General features: G+C 32.1%; 3 protein-coding genes across 3 annotated transcripts; all 3 read right to left on the minus strand.

Annotated features, from left to right (window-relative positions):
- Positions 1 to 706: 706 nt before the first annotated feature.
- Positions 707 to 4,988, minus strand: LOC137835618 (mitochondrial fission protein ELM1-like). The gene is made up of 10 exons (XM_068644205.1): positions 4,651 to 4,988; positions 4,365 to 4,576; positions 4,186 to 4,282; positions 3,281 to 3,430; positions 3,029 to 3,155; positions 1,889 to 2,001; positions 1,736 to 1,799; positions 1,544 to 1,637; positions 1,228 to 1,336; positions 707 to 1,092 (listed from the first exon to the last, which is right to left on the minus strand). The coding sequence occupies exons 1-10, from the start codon at positions 4,837 to 4,839 to the stop codon at positions 991 to 993; spliced, it is 1,257 nt and encodes a 418-aa protein (XP_068500306.1). The 5' UTR covers positions 4,840 to 4,988; the 3' UTR covers positions 707 to 990.
- Positions 4,989 to 6,502: 1,514 nt separating this feature from the next.
- LOC137835619 (capsanthin/capsorubin synthase, chromoplastic-like) lies at positions 6,503 to 8,343 on the minus strand. The gene has a single exon (XM_068644206.1). The coding sequence runs from the start codon at positions 8,176 to 8,178 to the stop codon at positions 6,679 to 6,681; it is 1,500 nt and encodes a 499-aa protein (XP_068500307.1). The 5' UTR covers positions 8,179 to 8,343; the 3' UTR covers positions 6,503 to 6,678.
- A 4,185-nt stretch (positions 8,344 to 12,528) lies between these two features.
- On the minus strand, positions 12,529 to 13,843 carry LOC137835620 (NAC domain-containing protein 90-like). The gene is made up of 3 exons (XM_068644207.1): positions 13,670 to 13,843; positions 13,298 to 13,587; positions 12,529 to 13,154 (listed from the first exon to the last, which is right to left on the minus strand). The coding sequence occupies exons 1-3, from the start codon at positions 13,821 to 13,823 to the stop codon at positions 12,834 to 12,836; spliced, it is 765 nt and encodes a 254-aa protein (XP_068500308.1). The 5' UTR covers positions 13,824 to 13,843; the 3' UTR covers positions 12,529 to 12,833.
- Between the last annotated feature and the right edge of the window lie 202 nt (positions 13,844 to 14,045).

A 14,045-nucleotide genomic window follows, 5' to 3' on the forward strand; every position in this document is an offset into this window, starting at 1 on the left:
GCTGTTACTTGTTTATATATAGAATATGCACAAAGAAAGTTTAGACATTCAATTAACGGAGTTGGTTAGTGAAGATGCTCTATGTTGCTTTGTCAAGTCTAATTCTGTGAGGTGTAATGAAGGAGTTGTTCAGAACTTACTTGCTCCACATCGTACCAAAAACATTTTTCCTTGATTCTGTAACTTTCCTACCACTTATGTGACAAAACCGCCAACCCAACTATCGAATGCTAAGACCAACAAATAAACATACTCAATATTCATTTATTTATTCATTTGTATGTCATATATCTCAAATTTGTGCAGGTGATGACAAGTAGTGCAATACAAACGAAAACAATACTGCAAGGAAGGATATAAGCCCAAAAAATTACCATAAAACCAAGCACGTATGAAAAGGTGTGGTTTGACTCGGAATTTGAATCTTGTTTTTTGGCCATGCATAAAACTATTGAGTCGTTAGTTATACTTTGCATCTAGGCCTAATAGTAAAAAGCATTATAGTCTTAAAATTATCATAAAATTATAACATTTTCGTTTGAAAGACAACATAAGTTTTAGCATTACATTTATTCAAAAGAAAAATGTCAGCTATTGGTAATGTCAGTTCATTAAATTGTACCCTATTTTATCAGTACACCCACGTCTCGAAACTAAAAGGACACAAGAAAAAGGAGCAGGTAACATATGGAAGAATGAGGTACAATTTGTTAACAGTACAAACAAAATTTTTATTCACCTCATTTATTGAAACGTGTCGATCGCCATAAAAGTGTCAAAGTTTCCTCGCAGTTTACTAGCTGCTATCGTACAACCTTATATTTTACATTACATTCTTGAAAATTGCTGTGGTGGAAAGAATAACGAACACCAAAATTGGTATGTGCTATCAGAGAAACATGATATTTTGGAAACTATCTTCCAAACAACAAATGGTTACCGCCTTTACGAAAAAAAAATTCGAGTATTATGTGGACTAAGAATTGTGTTCTATATCTTCAGTTTCCATCCTCGGGCAGCAAGCGCTTCATGAACCCGTTTAGCTGCCTCAGCAGTGTCATCAAGGGGGGGATAACTCCAATTTTCTGATATCTGAAAATTTAAGAAAATATATACCGATTAAAACATGGATACTTCACAACACATTATGTATAATTCAAAGACAAATGTCCTTCCACCTTTCATTTTAATCTATGTACTTGATGAATAAGTAGAACTCCAACTTACATCCTCGGACCCTGTAAAAGGCCTAACAACTCCTCGTTCTCTCAATGATTTATGGAATTCTGTGAATTTCCATTTGCAACGGTCAGCTCCCATAATATACACAGGCTTCCTGTGGGAGAAACATAACTGATTTATTAAAAACAAATAGCAGAAATGAAAATACATGTATCAATTTACAACAATAACAACAACAAAGTCTCAGGGGATAAACTACAAATAGGCACCAGTGAACTCTATAAAAACTAAATTTTCAGTAAACTCATTTGGAGGTCAAAGTGGGGAAAATCTATCATAGAGATTCTTTTAACAGACATACCCAGTGCTACAAGCTTCACTTATCATGCTAACTGAATCTGCAGTGACAACAAATGCATCCGCCCAAGCTAGATGCCCCACATGCGGGTTTGGTTCTGAAAATCGTGGTAGCGACAGGGATTAACCACATTTTATCTCTTAAATATTTTTAAAAGAATCTGACATAGCAATCTAAAACTGAATAAATATTTACCTTGCCCATCCCAAACATAAACTTTTGGATTATTTCCAAGTTCTCTCACTATAATATCGGATACCTGTTTAAAAGACAAAAAAAGGAAACAAAAAAGTGTCAGGGATAAAAACATTGCTAAATGATATCTGCATAAGAAACTTCATGGTATACCTTTTGTGGTGTCCTCTCAGAAAAGGATATTCTTACACTCCCACAGCTACCAAGAACACTGAGCAAAGATGTTGCTAACTCCTTAGCAAGATCGACACCATATGGACAGTTTTCTGTATATATAGCTAAAATTAGGTATGTCTTTGGCACTGAAATTCAAAACAATTCCAAACTTTTTTTCACCTCCCCCCACGCATAACCAAGAACATTTCTAATTATTAAATTCATGAGAAAGTTTATTGCTAAAAGAAAATAATGAGTACAGCAATTCTGACCCGGGCCGTTACTCTACATAACGTTCAGTCATTTTTAAACAATTTCAACAGTACAGTAAAATGTATATTTCAATGTGAGCCCACTGTCTCCTATGTCCCCATATGGTTTCTTGTGATGTACTGATAGAAAATGGAATATGAGACTATAATATTATTAATTCCAGAATATCAGTGAGCTCAGTGGCTCTACAAGCAAAGAAAAAGACCCAGAGTTGAAGAATACTCTCTTAACAGATTTCCAGTCTGCCTCTCCCCACTCTGCTCTCTTCCAAAATACTGACTCTTCACTGCATGTCCCTCATGCCACCTCATCAATTCAGTAACTAACTTTCATTTCCTCCACTAGTGGTCCCACTTTCTTTCTCTTTCCCTCCACTAGTGGGCCTCACTCTCTTTCTCATTCTCTCCACTACTGGGCTACACTCTCTTTCTCCTAGTGTAGAATTTCCATATTCTGGGCCTTTCAGATTTCTCAAGTATATTAGGTCCATAAGCATCTTGTTGATGTCTAGGAGTCCTATCATAATCTGTTTTCCCTCTGCAGATTCCCCTGATTTCCTAGAATTTTGTATAAGAACCTTGGGTCAACTACACAACAAAAACTAGACATCGTTAGTTGGAGAGCCCGAGGCCTTATAAACCATGCATAGAATCTCATATTTCTAATGGGAGATTTAAGACCCACACCTTGCAATAGGATCCTAAAAATTTCCATATGTCCTCGAGGTATACTTGTAGTCCTTTTTCACAAACATTACAAATGTGATGCAACCCAGCATTTCACAAACAATGATATAAACATTTATACCAAATAAGATATTGGAATATAACCACGCATGACTAGGAGAAGTAAAATAGAAATTACTTGTTGGTCCTCCAATGTTGACCACGAGCAATGGCCTTGGAACATGAGCAAACACATCTTGCCATGTAATGGCAGCACTGCGAAGTGAAGCAAAATCTATTCGATGTAAGGCTCCCAATGTCAGAACCTAATGTAAATTATCACATACAATCCTCAGCAATAGACAGTAGCTAACACCAGAGTAAAATCGCATTTTCTCCAGTGTAGTCAAATGTAATAGCAGTCACATCATATGGCGCACACAACACATACCACATGACTATCTGGAGGCTCACGTGGTGTTATCCAGCTTCTAAGAAACTTAGGAACCTGCTTCTGACCTTCTGGAGTCAGAGGATAATAATCATGATGAGGTGTAATCACCATGTCAAACCTATTCAAATGAGACCTTGGATGTTGTATCTGTCCAGAAGGAAAAAAAAATAGAAGTTACGAATAGAACAATACTTAAATGAAGCAATAAGCACCACCAGAAGCGTAGAAGTGCAACACGTCACTACACCGCTTACAATGAAAATTGAGACTGATTAATACATGGATAACCTAATATTCTTAGGAACAAGCACATATTACTTATTTTCATTAGATAAAAAAGAATAAAAAACATCTGGCTCAGCTTAGTATCTTGATAGTATTTGCCCAAAAATATTGGAAAGACATTAAAACAAATAGTAAAATGCAAAGACAATAAAGCAAAAAAACAAGCTCTAGATGCGAGGAAAGAGAGTATTGAAGAAGCGAAGAGTCTTCTCAATCTCCCATCAAGACTGAGAACCATGCTACGGAATCCAAGTACTGAACTAGCATACCAGTCAAAAGTTCAAACAGAAAATTGCCGTGCCAAAAGTGTAGGTTGCTACTCGTCTTTTGGAATACAATCGCAGCACCAACTTTTGTCAACCACACACTGAATTTCACTCTTGGCAAAAATTTTAGGCTATTAAAACTGTTTCATGACTTCATCTTGCAGTTTCAAATCAAAGACCAACTAAATTACAGCAGTTACTTTCAACAAACAACCGCCAATGATAAGCAAGCAAGTAAACACATAAGTATGAATTCAATCACATTGCTTATCTGCACAAAAACACCACCACCAGACTTTACAGTATATCACATGAACAAGATCATTCAGAGCATGAAACGCGAGAGCAGACCTGAACAACAAAAACAAGGTCAGCAGCTAAACGCTTTATGGAACTCGCAATAGAAATCGTGTCTCTTCCAGATGCAACCACCAATAACGGTCCCTCCCTGTAAAAACAATAAAATATCAATCACAGTATTATGTCCAACACATCAAATTACAGTAAAAAAAAGTGGAATAGAAATTCACTTTTCGTAAGTTTCGCGAACCAAATTGACTACATGATTGGCATCAGCTTCGAGAATAGAGGACAATCCGTTAGGGTGCGAAGTGATAGGAAGGTACTGAGATTTGGAGGAGAAGGCGCGAAACAAGGAAAATAGGTAATGGAATTTTTGATGGAGAGAGAGGGGAAGCCACTGGAGCCAATCGTCAATTCCACCTTTCGGCCTCGTAACGCGCTGCAACAAAAAGATGAATCAGTAGAGAGAGCAACAGTTAATTGGAAGATTGTAACGGAAAATAAATAGCGTACGTATATGAGATGGTTGTGGGAGAGGCCTAGGGCGCGGAGCAAACCGATACTGTGATTCTCGGAGGAGGGGAAGCCGTTGCCGATGATGACGGCGCGGCGGACGATAGTATGGAGGCCAGATTCGAAGATGTCCGGAGTGCCACGCGCCGCCGTGGGACTGGGCGGCTCCGGAAGCTGGATTGGCTTCATTCTCGTGGGTTGGAAGTTGGAAGAAAAGAATCGAGCTGAATGAATCAATGATACGTAGTGACATGAAAAGAGGAACAAGGAAGTTGCATTTTCCTGCAAACTTCTCACTTTTCACTTTTCACTTTCACCCCAGTTACTTGTATTATTTTAGTAACTCATGCAAATCAATTTAAACTTAAACATCTCTGATTTGGTGCTTAAGCTTCTGAGATTATTGTTATTTTAGTCCAAAAATATTATTTACTTTACTGCAACTTAGCTACTGGATCAATTAAGTTTAGTAACAATTATTTTAAGATTTATATCTATAATTAATTGACAATATAATATATATTGATAGTGTACGAAATTTAAATTCAAAATAAAATGTGTTAAAGTTGTTTATTAATTATGAAGCTATTTCTAAGAATAGGATTTTTGTCAACTGGTCTTGTGTCAATTTCAAACACCATCGTTGTTGAGTTTGAAAGTTTATCTAATGATTTTTTCTTAAAACTCAAAACGAATAATAAAGATTTAAAATTGGTGACATGCTGTTGTATATAGTATATATTATTTGTATACTATGATAACTTTTTTTTGTATGACTATGATTCTTTATAGGTGTGTTACTCCATTTTAAATATGTTATCACCTTTTATGAGAGATACTGATATGATAATATTAAATACGAAACTTGTTATAATAAGAAGATATCATATAATTTATTTGTAATAATCTGATCATAGATAAAATTAGGTAATGAAAATTTAAGAGAGATTGTAGTATCAAGGCTTTTTATAGCAAAGGCAATAAAATTAGCATATAAGAAATTGAAGTTAATATTTATCAATGATTTTTATGCTACTTCAGTTTTAATTCTCCTAGTATTTTGGTTAAAGTAGTGGATTTAATGTTTTAGTTTTAAAATTACTTGTAGTGTTGTATTTATGAATATATATATTTTGTTATTATCCTATTATTTGTATATATAATTTTATAATCTCATAGAATTTCTAAGAGTATAATATATTGAGTTTTCATAACCTGTGATTTATGAAAGATAATTAAAAGATAATTTATCTACTTACAAGTATTGTTTTATTTACATATACTTCTCTAATTAAAAGATAATTTCTCCTTTCATATACTTCAAAGTTCAAATACCTAAACTACTAACTACTCAGTTCAAGCAATGCAATTCTAACGAGTTTCAAACTTCATTTCATTTTAATAAGTAATGATCAAACATCATTTAATTTTAATATCTATTGCTTATTTAATCAATTGCTTCTTATATTCATCAATCACCCTAGCTTCCTTAATGGTTTCTTGTAAGGGCATGTTTGGTGGTGAACTTCTTTATCATTTTGTAAACTTGACGCATATCCAAAACGTGGTTTGTTAAAGCAACTTATGTTCTGTTAATTCGTTTTGTGTTTGGTTTAACTTTTTTTACTTAAAAACTACTTTAAAGTTAGAATAGAAGTCATTTTTTTTTTAATTTGTACATTTTTATTTTCATAAAACTAAGTCACCTAGATACAAGGTAGCTCGCTTACTTCACATACACATAGGCCACATAACTTTTTATTCTGGTAGACTTATCTGATTTAACATACCTATCCACATGGGATTGAAGTCGCTTATATCTCAAATTTGGAAAATTTGGAAAAAGTGCATAAGGACTGAATGCTTATTTTACATTCAATTGAACTGATTGTTTGTTTTATTAGCAGCCTAAAATTTAGACACCAGAAATCTGGTGCATGCATCTATCAGTGATAACTCAACATGAAAGTGAAGCTGCGATGAAAAATAAAAACTTATGCTATGCATTTCACAACCTTCCATCATCGATCATGCTTTGTACTCTAAAGCAATATTTCCCATCATCTTAGCCAAAGGCACAGGACATTTTGTGGTGATATCAAACTTAGATGGATTTGAGGCATGTCCAAAGAGTGATAAGCTTAACCAAACAAGCTCCTTTAAAGTTAACTTAGAAGAGAGGAACCCTTGCCAGTAATAAGGTTTCAAGTCAAAAAAGGCATTGAAGAAATTCCTGCTTCCATTCAAGTCGAGCTTCAACAAAGTCTCCATTCCAAAAGAGTAAAATTCCCTTACCATCCTCTTCTCAATTGGCCACATGCTATTCCAAACTTTAGCATAAAGCTGTTTCCCCCTAATCATTCTGGTGGAGCCAAGACACTCAGCTATAGCAAAAGCCACAACAGGTGCCACAGCCATTGTTCTAGCCACCATGTACCCTGTGGAAGGGTGGACTACTCCAGAAGTGCCACCAATAGCCATCACATTTTGAGGGATCCTTGGGAGAGGTCCTCCCATTGGGATCAAACACTTTTCATCCTCCAACACCCTCTTCACTCTAATGCCTAAGTGCCTTAACCTTGCAACCATCCTCCTCTTCACTTCCATGTAAGACAACGCGGGACGGCTAACAAGTGAAGTCTCTTCAAGAAATATCAAATTGGAACTAAATGGCATTGCATAGAGGAAAGTAGGAAACCTGGAATTGCTAACTCTCAAAGAAGGTTCATTCCCTAAATGAGAATCCCTCCAATCCATCAAAACCATCTTATCCAAATCAAAAGGGTGTTCTTCCACTTCAACCAAAACACCATGAGCAATCTGATAACCTTGGTTTCTCACCTTGTCATATTCTATAAAACGACTACCAAATCCACTGGCATCAATAACTAAACTCCCCTTCAATTCTACCCCATCATCACACAGAACAGAAGACTCAAACTCTTGGTGCTTAACTTCCCATGCCTTTGCCTTGTGAAATCTAACCCCATTGGAGACACACCCTTCAATCAATCTCTCTTTCAGCTTCCTCCTACTAACCCTCCCATAACAACGATCCAAATACTTGGTCTTGTTATCATCAACATAAACGCAAGCCATAGGCCATGTTTTGTCCAAGCAATCCTCAAGACCAAGATTCTCAAACTCATCAACCCAAACACCATAGTTATTAGGCCACACAGAAAGAGGGTCAGGATCAACACAACAAACCTTAACTCCGTAGAGGGACACTTGCTCCGCTAGCCTTACGCCTGCAGGGCCAGCACCAATGATTATCACATCAAAACGAGCGCGATCAGAAGGGTGGCACCATGGAAGATCAAAATCTAAGGCTTCAGGTTGGTGCTCAGGCTTCAAATCAAGGAAGTTTCCGTACCTGCTAGTGCTGTGGACCCTCTTGCCTCTGATCAACTTTCTTGATGGTGTGTAATGGATTTTGGTAAGAGGGAATGAAGGGGAGTTTGAGTGGAGGGGTTGGTGAGGCTTGAGCGGAGGAGTTTGGGAAGACAACATTAAACGAGTTCCCATGTTTTTTAGCTGTTATTCTGATTTGAGTGATGGAGAAAAGTAGATGGAAATTGTGCAGAAAGGAGGATGATGTAAGTGCTGTTGGCTATGGTGAAGGGAGTTTGACAATTGAAAGATACATTAAGACAAATAGGAATCAAAAGCTCACACACCAACACGATGCCATTCCCCGCTATGCAACATTTATTTCTCATTTATTTATTAAATTATATTAATTACTAGCTCATCTATTATAAACTAAATATTTAATTTATGCGTTATAAAATATTTTGTTTTAATTTTTATTTAATACATTATTTCATTATTAAATATATTAGAGATTTCTAATCTACAATTAAAGAATATTTTATAGTATATGGTTCCAAACATCAATTAAAAATTTACTTTTTTTTATCAACAAAGTTGACTTCTTAATAAAATAATTACGTGTAATGAATACTAAAAATATTTATCCACATCACATCGAGAGATAAAGAAAAAAAAGTTTGTAAGAGATATAATATGATAAGAAGATATGCAAAGAAATAAAAATATTTTAATTTGTATATTTATTTATATTAATATGTCACACAAAATTCCTAATTTACAATTAAATGATATTTTTTAATATATAAATAAATACAAATACCACTTTAAATTTACTTCTTAATAAAATATAGTCATATTTAATGAATATCAAAAATATTCATTCACATCTAGATAGAGAGAAAAAATAATGTAAAAGATATAATATGATAAGAAGATATCCAAACAAATGAAAATATTTAATTTATATATTTATTTATAACCATGTTAATCAATATCTTACAGGTCAAAAAATTAAAATTTTATTTCGTCTTATACATTTTTTCTTTATAAATTTACACAAGACTCTTTACATTCTTATACATTATATTATAATTTTTTTAATTCTTTAAAAATACCAAGTGTGTATTCCTACGGGGTATTTATTAAACATTAAAAAATGAGCTATGTATATAAATCGAAAAAACTTAGGGATATATAGCATTATAATTTTATTCAGTTCTTTATTTGAATGCAAACAACATGTTTCTTTATGGTTGTTCATTGTGATCCTATATAATTTTTAATATTTTTTTTTTATTATTTAACAAGTCACAGTGATTAGCAAGACCTTTTATCGATTACTTTGCATTACTTACTATATTTTAAAATGTAGAGTTTTTAAATAAAAATACGAAATTCAAATAAATAGAAACATTTTTTTCTTCTCTTTATTTGTAAATTTTATAATAATTGAAATAATATTTTTATAGCATTTTATTTTTTAAAGAAAAGAACCTGAATGAGAGATATTTTCATAATTTATATTTGATATTTGATAAATCATTTAAAAACATCCAATATTATCATTTATGCAAATCTTCTATTTCGAACGTTTTAATTATTTAACTTTTTTTAAAATAAATTACCTTTTTTCAATTTATTATTTAATGGGTCGTGAAGAATCTTCATTATGCAATTAATGCATTATTTCAACATTTAATTATTTAGTGGTAATAAAATTTAATCACTTACAAGTTTTTAGAATGATGTATTTAATATTTAGAAAATAAACGTATCATCCATTGTAATTCTTTTTTAATTAACATATGCATGGTTCATTTTTAAAATAAAGAATTATAGGTTTTAAGTCATGCAAATTTTAAAAACAATATTTTCATTTTAAAGTAAATTGTATAAATTTTTTAATAAGCATTGATTTTCTTTCAAATATTATAATTATGAATTAAATTTTTCTAAATAAGAAGTTTTAGTATGTATACTTTAATATATATACACACACAACATTTAATACTTTAACTAATGTTGAATAATAGAAATTGAAAGATATATAGTAGTAATATATATTTTAAATAACAATTTAGTTAAATGATAATTACATTTTTAAATTAATATTAATATTTAACATATTTATCAATTTATTTATAATAAAACGTAAGACTATTTATAATGCAAAAGTATTAGTCAGGTCTTAATTTTAGATATAAATTTGATAAGAAAACTTTCATTGGAGGATGGTAATGTAAAGCAGTGCGGGTCTTATATTTGAATTAAAAGAATTAAAAAAAATGAAGTGTGATTGTGTAAAAAAATCTATACCTTAAGAATAAAAAAATAATTATATAACTAAATTAATTATTTAATTTGTAATAATAAATAAAGGATTATAAAAATGTAAAACATACATGTGATGCCATTAATTAAATACATAATATTATAATATTCTAAAAAATAAATAAAATATTAAGTTTATAGTAAAGATAGATATTTAGTAAATTATTTTAAATAAGAGCGATATGTTTATTTTTATGAATAACATTTTTTTCTTTTTAAATATGCGGAGATTTCAACCCAATTGTAATATCATATATCGAGCGTCATAAGATAATAATGGGATAAAAAATTAAAATCTGATTTCTAAGATAATTACATTTACATAAAATACATTATCATGTAACAATAATTAAATAACAATTAATATTAATATAAAATAGTTAATATTTAATATTTAATCAATATACAACATAGGATAAAACAAATATTTTTGAAAGTGATAAATAAAATTCAATACATACAAGAGGCCTCCGAAATATTTATTTTGAAGCAATATAGTTGGCTTTTTTTTTATTATATTTTAATGAGTAAACATTTTGTGACGTGTTTTATAGCTTCAATTAAAATATTATTTCACATAGCATATATGTGTTTTATAAATTCAACTAAAATGATTATTTTATATAACATATTTCATAGGAAATTTGTTTATTTTTTTTATGAAAAAAATATAAAAATTAAATTCAATTAAGTTCTTAAAATTTTAAATAGAATGAGAACCTTATTCGTAATGGAATTTCAAGTTCGAAAATAATACTTCATTGCGTAATTGATCTAAAGATGAAAGTCGAAAGGAAAATCGAGTTATAGAATTAATGCCAATTTTTGTTGGAGAAGAAAACTTTATTTTCGAATTTCTCAATTCGTATACTTTTTTCTAAAAATAATTCATAAGGCCATTAATTTATGTACACACGTCAGAAGGAAATAAATGTGCTAATATGAACAATAGAACATGTGTTTGAAAATCTATGCCTAAGTATATATATTTTTCATCCCATCCCTTTCCCCAGATGCAGGAAAAACAGTCACAATTTGACCAATTTTTCAATAAATTGGTATTAAAAGGTTTGGTCATATGACTGTTGCTTCCATTCCTCTGAAATACGAACTGCTCAAACTTTCCAATTGAAAATCTTATCAGAAGTTTCAATTATTTGAATCAATTGAAGAGACAACACTATGCTTCTTTTTTCTTTCTTTCATCCAAATCAAAGACTTGAAACTTGCATATAAACGAACTAGAATTATAAAAAGAAGTATTACTGATGTCAAACTCTGTGTGCAATATTCACAAATTGAGTATTCCATGGTTTTCAATAGACAAAATCCCTAGATAATTTATTCATAGAAAACAATTACCAATGTTTTTTTTTATAAATAAATGCATTATTGAAAAAAAAAAATACTTACAGATAAAATATGAATGCATATATGTTTTGTGAAGATAAACAAACCCTACCCAAGGAAAACCAACAATATACTTGAGACCATATTATAAAAAAGTTTCATGCAAGAATATGATACAAAATGAGGGGAAGGTGTTCTTAAGGAGACAAAAATATGAAAAAAAAAATATAGTAGAAGGTAATCATAGTTGAACTTAACAAAGTTAATTAAAATATTTTTTTAATTATTTCCACACATAAAAATGAAAACAAAATTAGTAATATTAAATATATTAATCAGTTCAATAGTAAATTATTTTTTCAATATTCTAATCTACAACTTCTATAAATCAATAGATAATTTAAATTTAAAGAAAAACTCAAAGTGGTGGATAAAATTAATAGATAATAATTATTTTTCTTATCAACGAATATAAGTAAAAAGAATTTATCGATAATAATTTTTTTTAATAAATAAGAATACTAGAAATATTCCAATCCATATAAAAAATCAATTATCCATAACTCAAAACATTATCCAAAATATTATATTCTTAATGAGTAAACAATACTAGGAATCACTTTTAAAAGCCCCTCCTCCTACACATGACACAAAAAATAATTTGTTTATATACATTAAACCAGATACCAAAGAGACTCATATGATGGATATGATCAATAAATAACACAATCGAAGATTTTTTTAGAAACAGAATTCGAACGAAAGACACATTTACGTAGACATCAATGAATACTATCAAGTTAATTTCATTTGAACTTCCAAGTAAGAAAGCTTAAAGGGGTGAAAAAAAGGAAATTGCCATGGATGCAAAAACTCACTTTTTCCTTTTATTTTGGATCTTTTTCCCAACTTACTTTCGCGGGAAAAATCAATAACAAATAGCAATAATTAATCTTACAAAAGTTTTAAAAAACTTCCCTACGAGAATAAAACCTATATTTCTAACAAAAAAAGCTCTTAAAAACAATTCTAATTTGTTCCTGTGTTACATGTTCCTTGAGATGAAGGAAGTTTAACCCAACTGCACCTAAATTTAGATGATGAATTTCTCATCCTTGCCAACTTAGAATCTAAACATGTTACTGAATTAAGAAGCTTTTCTACGTTTAAGCATGCTTGAGATAAGGGTCATGTCCAATTAACTCTTCCCATTCCCAAAATGGTTCCTCAACCCTATTGCTTGCATTCAAATGTATGCCACTTGACCCTGCTCCAGCTTCATGATTATGAGCATCACCAGAGTGGGAAGTATCAGAAGAACTTGATCCATCCACCACCGCTGCTCTCGGTTGACCACTTGTTGAAGCAGCACCTCTATTCTCATCAGCTCCTAACTCAGCTCTTGCCATCTCAAGAGGTCGTCGATCAAACGATCTAAAGTTTCCCGATATAACATAAACACGACACAAGCTGAACTCGTGCCTCAACTACACACATAACCAAAACAAAAACTATAAGAACATCAGAATTTGTGTTAACTGTGAAACCAACAACAACTGGCTTAACACGCTCAATATTTATATATTAAAATAAGGTTTTATAATAGTAATGATGATGATGATGAATATACCTCGGGAGAGGTTGTGTTGGATTGATGAGAGTGTTGAATGGCTTTGTACTCATGCATCTTCCATTTGGTTTTCCTTCCAGTTGGAGCCTTCCCTTTGTAAAACACCATGGTTTTCTTCATCCCAATGACTTTGTTGTCGGAAGAGTAAACGTGGCAGGGAGAACCAGTGGCTTTCCAGTACCCACTTGCGGTGGTTCTGCTGGGTCTACCTCCTCTCGTCTCTCTCTCTTGCCTCGGGGAAAAGAAGAACCATTGCTCCGTGTCTCCACGACAACGCTCCCCTGCAAGGGCTGACAAAAAAATAACATTTTAGCTGGTTTGAAACGTACTAGAGAAAGAGTTGAAAAAGGTCAAGGTAATAAGTTCTTTTACTTGGAAGGTTCCAAGGCTCTACGCCATTGATGTCAATGACTGGAATAACCCTGCTTGTGTCGTGTGTTTGTCCCTGGAGCTGGTTGTGCAGATAGAAAGCAACAAGCTCTTCCTCTGTCGGGTAGAATCGAAAACCAGGTGGGAGATCAGCCATGTTTGAATGTTTGAATATTTTGGAATAATGAAGTAAGATAATAGAAATATATATATGGAGAGAAAAGGTTTAATGGCGTGGCGAAAGATGAGTGGGGCAGAGAGGTTCGCCGAGTGAAATGAGAAAAGTGTTTGAGTAGGGATTGGTTGGAAACTTCCACGCGGTTGCAGGGGCAAGAAAACGTCTTTGTGCCCCCAAAACTGTTCTTACCTTTTCATGTAT

The sequence above is a fragment of the Phaseolus vulgaris genome, chromosome 5, assembly GCF_000499845.2.
Source record: "Phaseolus vulgaris cultivar G19833 chromosome 5, P. vulgaris v2.0, whole genome shotgun sequence".
Taxonomy (NCBI): domain Eukaryota; kingdom Viridiplantae; phylum Streptophyta; class Magnoliopsida; order Fabales; family Fabaceae; genus Phaseolus; species Phaseolus vulgaris.

Excerpts from the sequence above, each read along its gene's own strand:
- LOC137835618 (XM_068644205.1), bottom strand. The coding sequence starts at position 4,839 with ATGAAGCCAATCCAGCTTCCGGAGCCGCCCAGTCCCACGGCGGCGCGT. Across the intron at positions 1,800-1,888 it reads CTGAGAGGACACCACAAAAG|GTATCCGATATTATAGTGAG; the intron begins GTATACCATGAA and ends TCTTTTAAACAG. Across the intron at positions 1,337-1,543 it reads AGTGAAGCTTGTAGCACTGG|GAAGCCTGTGTATATTATGG; the intron begins GTATGTCTGTTA and ends TTTCTCCCACAG.
- LOC137835619 (XM_068644206.1), bottom strand. The coding sequence starts at position 8,178 with ATGGGAACTCGTTTAATGTTGTCTTCCCAAACTCCTCCGCTCAAGCCT.
- LOC137835620 (XM_068644207.1), bottom strand. The coding sequence starts at position 13,823 with ATGGCTGATCTCCCACCTGGTTTTCGATTCTACCCGACAGAGGAAGAG. Across the intron at positions 13,588-13,669 it reads AGAGCCTTGGAACCTTCCAA|CCCTTGCAGGGGAGCGTTGT; the intron begins GTAAAAGAACTT and ends TTTTTTTGTCAG. Across the intron at positions 13,155-13,297 it reads CCAACACAACCTCTCCCGAG|TTGAGGCACGAGTTCAGCTT; the intron begins GTATATTCATCA and ends TTATGTGTGTAG.